This window comes from Micromys minutus (genome assembly GCF_963924665.1).
Source record: "Micromys minutus genome assembly, chromosome: 29".
Classification (NCBI taxonomy): domain Eukaryota; kingdom Metazoa; phylum Chordata; class Mammalia; order Rodentia; family Muridae; genus Micromys; species Micromys minutus.
This window is the reverse complement of record NC_137964.1, coordinates 9,154,501-9,169,803: the sequence shown is the minus strand read 5'-3', so window position 1 is coordinate 9,169,803 and position 15,303 is coordinate 9,154,501. Positions and strand designations below refer to the sequence as shown.

Here is a 15,303-nt window from a genome sequence, read left to right as displayed (position 1 = left end):
TCACAACCATCTCTGAAGACAGCTACAGTTATCTTACCTCTCATATAAATAAATATTTTTAAAAAATAATAAAAAATAAAAGTAATAGGGGAGAAATACTGACTCCAATTTTCTCCCCAAATTTCCCCAACTTCATGTGTGATTCTCTTGTTTTCCCTTTCACACATAAGCCATGCCTGCAATGTATTGCCAAGAACTTCTAGTTTATATTGATTTTAAAAAATGGAAGATTACCCCACAGACATTTTCAAAGCAGTATGAGGGCACGATGACAGGGTTTCATGACTTCTGAGTGATCCTGTTCTCAACTAATTTTAACAATTACTTTAGCATCTCACCTTTACTAAGATGAACCACATCCTTAGCCCACCAGTTAGAACTGATATAGACAGATTAGGGGATAAGACCACCTGTATTAATCTGTATAGCCATTGCACAAGGAGGAAACGTTACCCCCATTTTACAAAGGAGACGCGTCTACGTGTTGTGCTACCTGCTAGCAGATCACTGAGCCAGTGTTGAGCCTGATCTGGGTTATCCCAACCGTAGTCCCTCCACTAAGCTGTCAGTCCAATGTGGTGCACTTTGACCTCTGATCGGAAGGAGGTGATGTGGGGGCTCTGCAGTGGGCGGTGGGCAGTCAATAGGTACTTCTCTCCTATTGACCTTTCTTCATGAGCTCATTACTTACCATGCCCTTTCTTTTTTATCTCCCCCCCCCCCTTTTCCTGCTTTTCTCCACAGTCAGTTTGAGCTTCATCTGGACACTCTCACCTTCGGTCAGGTTAGCTCGCCTCTGAGAACAGCCCTTCTAATTCCTGAGAAGTACCCTGTGCTCCTGCTCGCCCGGCCCTGAGCCATCATCTAGTCTTACTCATAACAGATGTGTTTACCTTGCTCAGATCTCATTTCTTCCTTCCTGTCAAGGCTGCAGTCTGCGCCTTTAGCCCTCCCGACTTCCTGCTTATGACTCACTCTTACTGAGTGATGCTTTTCTCTGCTAGCAGGGCCATTCATCCTTAAGTGACTCAGTACAAGTGAGATCAGGTTTGACAGTCCTTGACACAACTCTGATGAGCCTCTTACACTGTGTAGATAGATCCCTGTTCCTGATGAAAGGGCATCTACTGATCAGCTTCCTCAGAGACAAACACTTCCACCGGAAGTTACCACCACCGTCTCTCCTCTTATCTCATAGCAGCTTAACAAGGTTGCTGATTTATGACTGTTTTCCAGAAGGCCTGGCTCCCTGTTTCTGGAAAAATAACTCTAAAGAGCATCAGTGGGTTTGAAGTGTGGTAGTTCATACCTCTAAACTCAGTCCCTGGAATGCTGAGGGAAGGGGGATTGCTGATAGTTTTCAGCTGGCCTGGGATACAGGCTAGCCAGGGCTATACGGAGAGACCCTGTCTAGAAAAATAAGAATTGTCCTAGTTAGAGTTACTATCGCTGTGATTACACACCATGAGCAAAGCAGCTTGGGAGGGAAAGGGTTTATTTGGCTTACACCTCCCCCAGCACTGTTGATCGTCCTCAGAGGGAGTCAGGACAGGAACTGAAACAGGGCAAAAACTGTTACAGAGGGTGCTGCTTGCTGGCTTACTTCCCATGGCTTGTTCAGCCTGCCTTCTTACAGAACACAGCCATCACCCCAGCGTAGTACTACCCACACAATAGGCTCTACCCTTCCCCATCAGTTACTAGTTAAGAAAATGCCCTAGAAGCTCGTTTCCAGTCGGATCTTATGGAAGCACATTCTTAATTGAGATTCCCTCCTCTCCGATGACTTTAGCTTAAGTAATGCTGACCTAAAACTTGACAATAACAACCATAAAAACTTAATGATAATAGCTGAGTGTCAAGCCACATGCCTTTAATCCCAGGATCCAGGAAGCAAAGGCAAATAGATCTCCAAGGGTTCAAGGGTAACCTGGAATACAAGGTGAGCTCTAGGCCATCTGAGACCACATAGTGGGACTCAGAAAACCAAAAGCAGCAGGGGTAGCAGCTAGTCCTGATGGCACAAATCCATGATCCCCAGTACTTGAGAGGAGGATCATACAGCAAGACAAGGCTAGGACAGCTCAGGTATGGATTTTATAACTATAAAATCCGCTGTAGAGTTAGCTAGAGTGTTTGTTGGATTACTCCAGCTCACAAAAGTCACCATAAATGAAGTCTGTAACCAAAGGTGGCATGGTATCCTTTCTGCAATATCTTTTTGGATGGAGGCTTCTAGGTACATTCGCCTTCCTTCCTGTTCTTTCTAAGCCAGCACTTGGGAATGTGTGAGCAAGGGCAGCAACAATTAGGTGACACAGAGAGTTCATATGTTCTGTCTTGGAAAAGTTAGCAGTGTAGGATACTGGTTAAGGACCAGAGTAGGTTTCCGAAGCGTGTCGGTGAGGCTGGTGAGACAGCATTCGGGAAAGGTGCTTGACGCATAGTATTAAGAACATGAGTGGATCCCTAGCACCCATATGGAAGCAGAAAGCCAGATGCTGGTATGCGTGTTCCTCCACACTCCAGCACTGAGGAGGCAGAGACAGGTGAGTCCTGGGGACTTGCTGGACAGACAGTGTAGCCAAGTCAGTGAGCTTTGGATCCAATGAGAGGCATTAAAAATGTAGGCAGTAAGTGATAGAGGGAACAGAGAACATTGACTTCTGGACACTCACAGGCAAGTGTACCTATACACACACATGCACACCACATGGGGGGGGGGGGGCTGGAGAGACAGCTGACTCTTGCCTTTTTGTTCTTCCATATTTGTCTCTTTGCTGACTTCCTTGTCTTTCTATTGTTTGATCCTTAGTGTTTGTGTCCTATTTTATTATTTTATACGTGTATTTTGCATTCATGCAAGTATATATGTTAGGTGCATGCTTAGTGCCTTCAGAGGCTATTTGATCCCCTGGAGATGAAGTTACAGTTGGTTGTGAGCCACCACATGGCTGCTGGAAATTAAACTTAGACCCTCTGTGAGAGCAGTGCTTCTAACCACTGAGCTATCTCTTCAGCCCCATTTCCTGTTTCTGTTGTTCTCCTAGTCAGTTGTCTATACCTTGTCTCTCACTCTGATCATTCACTGTGGAAGGGAGGAAAACTAGTCTTTATGAGCGAAATTAGAATGTTCACTAAATCATGCAAAAGGAGCAAACACTGTCCCTTAGCATCATCATCTGTCAGGAGTGTCACCCTTAGACATTGAGACATGTCATCTCTAAGGCTCATGACTGAGAACTATGCAGTTGAGTGAAGGAAGGAAGGAAGGAAGGAAGGAAGGAAGGAAGGAAGGAAGGAAGGAAGGAAAAAGAAAGAAAAGGGAAGGGAGGGAAGGAGGAAGGAAGGAAAGCATTCATAGAAAAATCCCACAATGGTCTGAGTAAGCACACAGTTTTGTGTTGGGCTGCATTCATAACTATTCTGGGATGCAGGCAGCACGTGGGCCACAGTTGGATATGCCTAGCAGCATCCAGTATTGTGTTCACTTATGAAGAGCTACACACTTATAGTATGAGTGATGAAAATTCTGTTTCACACCAGGTGGTATAGCTTGTCACACTGTGTGTCATAGGGTAGTTAACATACCGGCTTCAGTACCATATACTGTAAAACACTACCAGTCACTGTGACCACCAAACACTTCACAAAGAAGTGGCATATCCTCTGGCTTAGGGTCACTGCTAGGCAGACAATTCCATTCCAAATAGATCACCAAATGCTAGGCTCAGCTGTTGATTGGTAAGTACTGTATATAATGCGATGGGGCACCTTAATTGTCAGTCGTTTGGCCTAAATAGCCCAGTCATTAAAACCACATAAAAACCTGCCATACCGAGGCTCTTCCAACCACTTCTTAACCTTTCATATCTAAAGTATTATAAAGTCTTTCATTCTAAGAAAACTACTGCTGAGGTTTTCTAAACAGGATTATAATTAATTCATAAATTCCTTTAAAATATCACAAAATATATCTATTCTGTACACATGGAATAATTTTTTAATATAAATATTAGGCTTTCATAAAGTTGTTGGGTTATGAAAGGTGTGTGTGCATGTGAACTTTAACTTCCTAGTATCAGTGTAGCAGACTTTCAAATCTTATTAACAGTGATTGTAAATACAGTGCAAAGTACAGTGACACTCCTGTACTAATGAGTTTTGCACAGTAATATTTTAGAGTTTGCTGATATTACATAAACCTGCTATGCATTTTTGTTCTCTATATTTCAGAGGAAGAGCTTTAAAGAAAAGCGAATACAGGCTTGACAAAACCAAACAGAAGAGAAGCAGGACAGGAAAGAAAAGGAGCAATGGTTTGCGTGAGAACTCACTCGCCACCTTGGGTCACCTTGCTCCTGGAGGTCAGGGTCCATCTCAGAGGGAAGGGGAAGGCCTTGAAGAGGCCAAGAGAGAGCCAGGGCATCCCTTAACTGGTGGCCTACAGGATGAAGCAGCAGATTGTGGAAATGGCTATGAAGAGCAAAGTTGGCAAGACAGAAAGATCTCAAACAGTTTCCAAACTACTGTGTCTATGGTTGAGTTGGACCACATACCTAAGAACTGCTTCCCCAAGGAGGGGGAGGAGGAGAGAGAGGAGAGGGGCTTATTTCTAACTTTACCATCAGTACCATCTGCCTCTTGTCATACAAGCACTCAGCATCTTTCTTGTGGAGTTAGGGATGGCTGCTCAGGCATGAGGGTGGAACAGCAAATGAGGAATAGATGTAACTCAGCATTAGACACCCAGGACATATTTGCTAAAACCCCATGTTCATTTATTCAGAAGACAGAGGTGATGGATAAAAGTCGCCCAGATGAGTTTGCCATGAATCATCAGGGTGGAACCAGAACATCAGAGGAAATTTTGCGAAAAGAACAAGGCGTCAAAAGCAATTGCTGGGCTTTTTTTACAGCTAGTTTGTGTGATGAAGAGCCACAGCTCAGATCTGAGAGTCAGCCATATTTGGGCAGTTGGCCGGAGGGACCTCATAAGTTTGTATGTGAACAGAGACCCAAGAAAGCTAGGTCTCGCAGACAGACCTGCCCTGATAGGGAGGAACAACTGGTTAAGTTGATTTCCACTTCTGAAGGAGCAACAGGCTCAGGAAGCAGCCCAGAAATACCAACAGAGAAGAAGCCACTGATAGAATTGACCCCTAAAGATGAAACTGTGGGTTTACCCAGAGACCCAGGAACAGATATCTCCAGCAGCTGTGCCCCCCATCTGAACTCCTCAGAGCATGCTGTAGAATCAGCAAAGGGTACACGAGGGATGCAGAGGGAGATTTGCAATTTGCCACCAGACTTTAAGTTACTGGGACAGACTCATATCAACCCTGAAGAAAAGGAGAAATGTGACCTCTTAACAGAGAGTCATGGGCTGAACATGTTTTCTCGGGGGAAAGATAGTTCTGATATAACCAATAAAGATGAGCGAAAGCAAGAAGTGATGATCTTTGACCGTCATCTACCATGGTTTTACTTTGATACCCTCCGTGATTCCCCTCTGAGTGCGATTGGGAAGTCCTGTTCTTACCGCCTGTCCTTTAACCGACTAGGATGTGCTGTGTATTTCTATAGAAACCCCGCCCCTTCTCTCATGATCCATTACCTGTCTGCCTTTTGCATGGTATCTTTTAACCACAAAGGAACACTTTTGACTTTCAAATCTCAGAAAAGAATGGCTTGGACGCTAACTGTCGGAGAAGTTTTACGGAGCCAGCCTGAGACTGTTTGCCCTCTGAGGATCTCTTCTGCTCATCGGTCTTCAAATGAGGGATCCGATGGAAAGCAGATGTGGGAAGCCTGGGAGCCCATGCAGCGTGCACCCGCTGAGGACGGCCGGGACTTAAGCAGGAATTGTCAGTCCTTTGGGCCACGACCGCAAGAGGTTGCCTTTCACCCAGCCAAACTTTTAGGATCTTCTGGAGCTTCAATGGGTAAATTGTTTTTATTTGTGAAAAATAAAAGTTCAGGCTAAGCATAGTGGTGCACACCTTTAATCCCAGTGCTTGGAAGGCAGAGGCAGGTGGATCTCTGTGAGTTTGAGGCCAGCCTGGTCTATAAAGCAATTATACTTTATGTCCTGGGTTCTCTCCTGTGTTAGTGACATCATGTGGTGTTGGTCTTCTGGTTCCCAGAAGCAGGGAAAGTGAGAACCCTAGTGAGTAGTGCTTGGCTTGTTCATTCTTTGTAAATGTCTGACTGTCTTTCTGGAGAGATGTCACAGCAGTTAAAAGCACTTGCTGCTCTTGCCACAGACCCAAGTTTGGTTCCCAGCACCCACATGATACCTCAGCCATCTGCTAATCCAGTTCCAAGGGATCTGCCACCTTCTGGCCTCCCTGAGTACCAGGCTTAGGTATGGTACTCATAAACATGTTTTTGTTGGTCTTTATTTAGTTTATATAGGAGTTCTGCTTGCACGTATGTCTGCGCAGCATATGCATATCCGGTGTCCATAGAGACCAGAAGACAGGGGTCAGATTTCTGGGACTAGAGTTACAGTTACAAGTTACCACTAAACCCGGGCCCTCTGGAAGAGCGGCCATTGCTCTTAACTGCCAAGCTATCTCTCCAGCCCACTCATCCACATTTAAAAATATATATATCTGTGTATCTTTTAGCTTTGTACATTTCTCTTTTTTGGCATAGTGACCTCTCAGTCACAGGTCTCAGATGTGGCATTGTGAGAGAGGGAGGAAGCAAAGATTGAGAGATCAAAAACCACCCGAAACTGTTATCTTTGTCTGAGACGGTTCTGGAGCCCTCTGAAGAGAGGCTCACCACAGACTGTTCCATGTTCCTCCTTGAGTCCAGGAGCCCTGGGGAGCCAGAAAGCCAGTGTTCTGGAGGTGTCCTGGGGCTTCCTAATATGATGAGTTTGGCAGGGTTCCTAGGTCCTGCATTGTCTTGTGCTTAACTCCCCTCCTTGTCTACTTTGCTCTAAGTTCTGATGCTTCAGACAGACTTCATCTCAGAAGTGCAGAGCCATGATTGTCTAAATCTTACAGCAAAGCTATCTTAACGCTTGGCCCCCTGACCACGTTTATGATCTCTGAGATCCTGAATAATCAAATCTAACGACTTGTTGCACTTGGCTGTGCTACATGTTCAACAACAAGACACCTGCCCAACTCTAACAAAAGTGCAGTTGTCTTTTATTATTGTTTTAACTTTTGATAATCTAGCCAAACAAGTTGCCTCGCAGACTCTGTTTGGTATCCACTTTCCATTTTTGACCAGATGCCGTTTCTAAATGGAAAATTCTTCACTTTCACGTTTCCTCCCGGCCACATTCCTCCTTCTTCAACAAACACTGCTTATGATCTGCCTTTTCTTTCTTTTTTCTTTTCTCCTTCTTTTCCTTTTCTAGAGACAGTGTCACAGGATCTCTTTATGTAACCCTGACTAGCCTGGAATTCTCTAGACAGATCAGGTTGACCAGGAACTCACAGAGATCCACGTGCCTCTGCCTCCACCTCCCAAGGAAGTGGCTGTAATTCACTTTCATATTGAAGGAACCCAAAGAGATTCAGAATCCCACCCTCTAGATCCAATAATTCCTTTATCGATGATAAACTTTACTCATGGAATATTCATAAGCTGGTCACTTACCATTTTTGTTTGCAGTGATTTGAACTTGTGTGAAAATCCTCTTCATTTACAAACAAGGCAAACTGTTGATGAATAGATTCTTTTAAAACTCATTCTGAAGTTTAATTAATGTACACTTGATTATTGTTGATGATATGTACTTAAGAAAGGAAGAAGTTTAGAATCTTTTATTCTGTCCTTTCTCATGCTGGTCTGAGGTGACAGTTGCTAATAGTTTTAAGTTAGAAACCCCTCTGATATGCTAATAAAATTTATGGACTTTCTCTCAGAAAGGGGCACAAAAAGACACTTTTTTTGTTTATGATTTCAGACTAGACCTTAGTATTTTCAATTATTTAAGTTTTATGCCTGTGACACTTTCAAAAACATGGGTGTGTGTTGATGCTTCTGTATATGTTTATGCTTGTGAGAAAATCTGCTCTAATGGCATTTTCCATACAAACACAATGAGGATTTTCAGTAATTCTGAATACTGTTCACTAACTGAGATCTGAAACAAAGTCCTACTTAGCCATTCCTAGAAATCTCCAAAATCAGACTTTAAACATAGGAGTTCAGACAGCACGTTTACATAATTTTACATTCAGAGTAAAAAATTTGTGTGACTTTGAAATGAAATGTGTCTCCTACCTCCTCTTATGTCCACAGAATCCTTGTTACTGGATGACCAACCACAGGATTCCAGTTGACTAGAAGTCACCAAAGATAATGCCTTTGCAATGGAAGATGTCAATAAAGGTATCATTTTAAGGTTTCAGAGATTTCTTTTCAAATTAGTTATTTTTGTTATATTTGATTATTGTGTGAATGTGTGTGTGTGTGTGTGTGTGTGTGTGTGTATGCGTGTGCATATGTATGTGGGTGCCCACAGAGGCTGGAGCTGTCAGATCTCCCTGAAGTTGGAGTTACAGGCAGATGTGAGCTGCCTGACAGAGGTACTTGTAAGCACACACTTATTTACCAGGCCAAGGTCACCTGATAGGGCCTGGACGAAGGAGGCTTGGGTTGGAGGCTGTGACCAACTTACTGAGAGCAGTCAGTCTTTTATCCCTTTATCAGAAACGGAAGATAGCGGCCTCAATAGCCGGCCGGGAGCAATGCAGCTGCAGTTGCCAGGACACAGTGATGCTTGCAAGTTATACAGGGTACTCGAGATCAGTGTCTAAGACCCATTGGCCTGTCGAGCTCCCGTGTTTCCTTGACTTCAGAGGGAGCGAACAGAGGAGCACAAGTGGCCTAATTGCTTCACTGCCTGAGGGAGTGCAGCGGTTTCTAGGAACTGGAAGACACGCTGTGCTCCAGAAGCCATGGACTCTAACTGAAAAACTAATGACATGTGCATCTCAAGGTAGCTAGGCCAGGCCAGCTCCATGGTTCCTTGTAGGCCCTGAGAACCAGTCAGGCCTCTGCAGGAGCAGTGTGTGTTCATAACTGCTGAGCCATCTCCAGTAATATTTCTATAAAAATAAAATCGGGGGGATTGTTTTTATGAAAATTAGAAAAGGGATATGCATAGATGTTATTTTAATTAGCCCTAACAGAACCTTGCATTTAATTCTCTGAGTTTATCGAAGGCTATACACTCTAAGTGTCTACCATTTTAGGAGAGTCTGCCATTCATTGCATATAACCTCCTGTCTAGTCCTAAATTCTCTTAGATTCATATTTGCTTGACTTGAAACTATCTCATCTGGGCTGGAGAGATGGCTCAGTGGTTAAGAGCAGTGGCTACTCTTCCAGAAGTCCTGAGTTCAAATCCCAGCAACCACATGGTGGCTCACAACCATCTGTAATGGGATCTGATGCCCTCTTCTGGTGTCTGAAGACAGCTACAGTGTGGTTATACATAATAAATAAATCTTTAAAAAAAAGAAGAAAAAAGAAAAGAAAATATCTCATCGCTGGTGTGATCTTCTAGTCCACAGTGGTAAGCATCCTGTTCTTGAGGGCTGCTTGCTTTATCCAGGTTAGCTGGTGGAGCTCTGGCTTGGACTGTTGGACAGTAGACACCGAACTCTAAGAGTAGGACTCTGTTTGTTTTGCTTTTTTTTTTTTTTTTTTTTTTTTAGATTAGTTAATAGTGAAATAAATGAAGCTGGAGGCACCTTTGGAATTAGTAGTAAAATTTAAATTTAAAAACAAAAGTGTAGAGTCGTTGCTTAAAGGTAGCAGCTGTTTATGTGCACGTTTGTTTTGTGTGTAAAATCGTATGTACGCTTTTTATAAGTTGCCTTTTTGTTTTGGTGATGCGGTCATGCTGTGTAGTCCTGTGTAACTTCACATTTGTGGCCATCTCCTTGCTTTAGTCTCGTGTGCTGGGCTGCTGTCCCCACGCTCTGCTTATTGGTATAGACTTCCTTCTCTCCTTAGTCCTCGGGAGTCCATGTTGCCATTCATGCACAGAGAGCAGTGCTTACAATGTCCAGATTGACATCTGTGGGTGTAACGTTTCTTTTGATATTTGAGAAATGCCTGTGCAGGAGAATTAATCATTATTCGATGTATCTCAATTATTATTTCTAGAAAAGGCAGAGGAATCTTGGTAAAAATGAAAACCCCTTGACCTGTAAATGCCTCTCGCCACAGAGACCTCGATATGGTCAGGAGGAAATGAGTGTTGGCATTGCCTGGTTGTAATTGCGCAGATGCATTGCAGTTGAAGAGTTGTTACCATAGCAACCCTGTCTGTGCTATTGCGTGTTCAATTCTTTTCCTCTGCCTCACATCTTTCTGTGAACTACAACAAAGCTTGGATTGTTGCTCCTGAGATTTATTCTCCAATTCACTAGTTAGAATGCATTTCAGAGCCTTCTGACGATACTGTGCAGGAGAGGTTACACACACACACACACACACACACACACACACACACACACACCCCTCACTGCTGTGTGACCAGAGCTAGGAATTAGGGCTGTAGTTTACATGTTAATGTTGTATATTGACATGATGCTCTAGGAAAAGAGGCAGCATGGATAGACATTATGTTACATACTTGACACAGAGCATGACATTAAATAAACACATGTGCTGGGATGTTTGTGCATACGTGTCTGCACTTGATAAGAATGGAACACACTTGTGTTTGGCATGTTTTTTAAATGTTTCCTCCTGCTCCTGCCGGGAGGGAGCACTGCATAATGGGGAGGACTTTAGAGATTTAGAGGCTCTAGAATGAGTGGGAGAGCTCTGGAGAAAGGGACGGAAACTTTCGTTTTGTTCCCAGTGCATGAGTCGGCTCATTGTAGACCTTGTTCTGTGTGCTGAGGGAAGTAGTGTTTCCTTTCCTGCCCACCTGTGCCCCCTGTGCCATACGCCTGTGAGGTGGCCCTGAGGCGAAACTGAGCTACCCATCCAAGTCACATGTAGAGAGCTTGACTTTATGTAGCGGTGGCCAATCCCAGAGTCTCTCCTCTGTGCTGAAGGTGCAGGTGTGTGTCAAGGACAGGCTCTGTGGTACTTCTGGTTTTGAAGTCTCTCCTCCATTCTGCTCTGAGTGGTCTCCATGGCACCGGCCTCACCAACAGCCTCGTTCTAACTTCATCTGAGCTCTGTAGCGAGCTCTGTGTACGCACTACAGTTATTCTGAGAAAGAGCAACTTCCTTCCCGTTTGCTTTGTCGTGGCATACTTACAAGTAGGTTTTAAAAGGCAAACAGAAGTATAGGAAGAGGCGATCATAAGGAGAACCTGCTGGGCTCACGTCCCAGGATGGCTTCTGCCTGTTTTACAGTACTCTGCACTGGTTGCCGAGGTCCTCTGTAGAGGCTGAGGTAGGCCAAGGATGTGCTCCTACCTGCCTGTCCTGGAGCTGCTACCTGCAGTGTGACCTGAAAAAATTAATCTCCCCACAGCCCGATGTTTTTAACTGTAAAATACAAGTTGATAATATCACTTTAATAACATGTGCACAGTACTTGGACTAGTGCCTGAGAAGGCAAGGCTCTAACACGGGTTTATTTTCACCGCCCTACAACTCCGGGCAAAGGCCCCAGCCGCACAGAACTGTGATATCTTGGAAGAGGGGAAGACTGAGCCGGGAAACCTCCTTACAGATCTGCATGGATTCCAGAGAGCTGCACCCCAGGGGCTGGGAATAGAATAGGGGAAATGAGCAGAACCGGGCAGGATGGACTGAAGGGACAGCACAGGCCTGAGAGGCCAGGGCGGGGAATGACCAGGCAGCAAAGGGGACCCACTGTGTCTGGACATGTCTGCTTATCTGCAGCGAGATCTCTGCTTCCTGCCCGGCTGCTGAGAAATCACTGGGAAAGGCCGGGGAGCCCAGTGCTGAGCCTCAGAGGTCCTCTCAGCATGTTCCCACCGGACACCTGCACTACCTGGATGATACTTCCAGTTGTTGCTCCTGATAAGTTGTGTCAAGAAAAAAAGAAAACTCGTCAAGCGGCAACAGTGTGAACACAGCCACTGCCTGATGCCAAGCGCCGTGGCAGCTTCGACCTGCGGAGGAAAGAGAGGCGCGGCAGCCCCGAAATTGCTCTGAGATTGGGGTAGTAGCCCTTATGCAAGTACTGATCTGTGGCCACAGCTCTAGGATCTGAAGTTCCAAAAGGCTCTAAAATCCAAACGCTGTTTTGTTTAAGTTTTTTAAAAATGCAGTGAAGTATACAATAAAATGCATTACCTTAGCTATTCTTTGAAAAAATACTCATTTACTTTATTGTATGTGTGTGTGCATGAGTGTATGTTAGTGCATAAAGGAGCTTGTGGGGCCAGCAGAGGCACCAGCTGCCCTGGAATTGGAGTTACTAGCAGTTGTGAGCCACGGTACAGTTACAGGGAAACAAACCCAGGTCCTCTTCAAGAGCAGTGAGTGCTCCCAACCTCGGAGCCTCCTCTCCAGCCCCACCTTCTGCTCCTCCTCAGTATATATTAGTTTATTCATAACACACCGTGGGGTCATGATCCGCTGCCCTCAGGGCTGCCTTCAGTTTGTGAGCATCCACTGCCCTCATCCAACGCATCCTAAGCTGACCTGGCTCCCTAACCTGGCCTTCACCCTGGCATCCACTTTTGTCTTTTATTTAAGCATGACATTAAAACTAATTTGTCAGCAAGACTGACCTAAACAGACAGGGCATGACTTTTATTTCTTATTTACTCATTTGGCATGTAGTCTTCCTGTATTTATATATCTCACTGAAGAAACAGTGTTTTCATTACTCTGCCTCTCCTCCACTGGTGTAAAGCAGTGTTTACCCTTGTACTGGGTTATAGCAACAAACATTTTCAGAGTTCTCAGACTATCTGACTGCCAGGACTTTGGTCAGAGAGCATGGAACCTACAATATAATTAGCAGTTACTAGAGTTACTATTAGTATTTTATCCTATTTTGATGTAGTTGTACTTCAACTAAAAAGAAAGAGAGTTTGAAGAAATAGGAGTGATTCGTCACTACTTGCTTACAGTTCAGTGCAGGGTGTGTGGTGTGTCTGTGTGTGTGTGTGTGTGTGTGTAGTGTTTCTATGGGGTTGGGGGGACTTGGACTTTCCCAGCACAGCCACACCTCCATTCCTCAGAGGGGAGTTGGGGGAACTTCCCTGCACAGCCACACCTCCATTCCTCAGAGGGGAGTTGGGGGAACTTCCCTGCACAGCCATACCTCCGATCTTACCTTAGCTTCAGTTTCTTACCTTAACTCCTCTCAGTCTACACCCCATCCACAACTCCACACCTCACCGTGCCTGCATTTTCTGGGTGTGCTGGATGAACTGTGCTTTTTGCTCTCTGTAATCAGATCAATCAGCGTCTGACCCTTTGCTATCCTGTTTCTAGAATCCTGTTGCTATGCGTCTTCTGCAGCTTATGCTTAAACTGATAAACAAACAGCCCCAAAGTAGCTTCCTTTGCGCTTCAGTGAGGTTTCAGGGACCAGCAGAAGTTACAAGCTAGCCGTCGCCCTGTTGTCTGTAGTGGGTATTTATCCCGTTCAGAGTAGCTCAGTGCCTCCTCCTGTTTACCCAGTGCAGGTGTGAGTTTGTGTTGTTGCTGGACTGGAGGTGTCAAGCCAGGGTTTGAGGCCTGTACTTGTCTTGTACTCTGAAGTCCTGAAAGGCGGAGAAAACCAAAGGTTGTTCACAGGCCAGGACACAGGAGGACACAGGATTCTGGCCTCACAGATCTGCCCGACTCTACTGGGACTGACACGTTCTCCTTTCCTTCCTAGTTCCCTTCCCCCAGTCCTGTTTTGAGATAAGGGTTTCATTAAGTTCCTCAGGCAGTCTTTGGACTTTCAGTGCGCCAAGTCTAAATGTGCTTAATTTAATGTAAAGTAACCCGGTGGTTCCCTAAGCTCACCTGCCTCTCACTGTTTCTTCCCTCTTCCCTGGCTTCTGGAAGAGGAAGAGCCAGGAGTGAGGGAGAGTTAGGGGGAGGGGCTGACCGCCAGCCAGGGAGGAGACTGGCATCTGGAAAATTCTTTTCTTTGATGCCTTAAATAGCAAAATGTGGGGCTTTTTACTTTAGAAGCCACTCCACCACTGTGCCTAAGGATAACATTGGAAATATTTAACAGTGGACATACTGAGGGCAGTCACCAATTTGGACCTTCTTTATGATTTATTAATGCTTACTGACTCACTGGCCACAAGGCTTAGACTGGAATGCTGCAATTTTATATACCTTTCTCTACATTTATCACCTTCTAATTTCCAGAAAGATGCGTTGGGAAAAGGCGTTAGGACTACTCTCCTCCGTGGTATCTTCATAAAACGAGTGCAGTCACACCAGGTGTCCTTGCCCCTGTGGCAGGCATCAGGTGCAGTCCTAACCTCTGGGGGGTGTCTGGCAGGGAGAGTGACATGTGCTGCCAAGGATGTGCTTAATGGCGGAATGCACGAGGTAGGGCAGAGTTTGGTCCCTCGAACCTCATCTGCACATGACTTAGTGTGGGTGGGGCTTGCTGGAGTAGGCGTGGGGCCAGTTGGAGTGGGGGTGAGACCAGGTAGGACATTCTTATCAGGCTTGTGCAGAGACTGTGTCTGCCCAGCTTCTCTTTTGCACTGTGCTTCTTGTTTCTCCACATCTTTAGTAAAACGTAATATTTAGCAAAACACCACTTTCCCCAATGGTTTATCAGATGATTTTTCCCTCTTCCTCTTCTGTTCCATTGAACCTTTGCCCATGCTACCCAGGCTGCTCTGGGCTTCTGTGCTTAAGAGATTCTTTTGCTTTGCACCTCCCCCATCCCCCACCCCCCACCCTGCTCCCTGGTAGCTCCCAAGTGTTAGCACGTTGCCCCTAGCTTTCTTCTCTCCATCAAAGTGATCATTTCCAGGACAGCACAGTGAGGCATTCATAGTTTCTCATACCGAACCATGCTGTGTGCATTTTCATTTTGTTTTCCTTTTGTTTGTTTGAGACAGGGTCTCTCCACATAGCCTTGGCTGTCCTGGAGCTCACTGTGTAGACCAGGATGACTTCAAGCGCTCACAGAGAACTGCCTGTCCATGTCTCCCTAGTGCTGGGATTAAAGGTGTGTGCTACCATGCCTGGCTTATATTTTAAGTCTTCCTGTGGTGTGTGGGTGTGTGTGTTAACCACATTTTTGGGGTTTATTTTGTTTATTCTAGAAAAACAGGGATCAGTGGGTGACCAGGGTTAAGGTCTATACTCCACAGAAAGGTATGACCACTAAAAGTATGGAACACTTCATGAATT

General features: G+C 45.1%; 1 protein-coding gene across 3 annotated transcripts in view; it reads left to right on the top strand.

Moving 5' to 3' along the window:
• LOC308439385 (NEDD4-binding protein 2-like 2) overlaps positions 1–15,087 on the top strand; it is a 60,930-nt gene extending 45,843 nt beyond the window's left edge. The window contains exons 7-9 of one of the 3 annotated variants that reach the window (XM_080941172.1): positions 4,237–5,945; positions 8,272–8,361; positions 15,009–15,087. In XM_080941172.1, coding sequence (XP_080797298.1) covers positions 4,237–5,945; positions 8,272–8,312 — 1,750 coding nt within the window. In that variant the 3' untranslated portion in view covers positions 8,313–8,361; positions 15,009–15,087. Of the gene's footprint in view, positions 1–4,236; positions 5,946–8,271; positions 8,362–11,850; positions 12,156–15,008 lie in introns of those variants that run through there. The other 2 variants (XM_080941171.1, XM_080941173.1) reach the window with 2 other exon arrangements.
• The last annotated feature ends 216 nt before the right edge of the window (positions 15,088–15,303 follow it).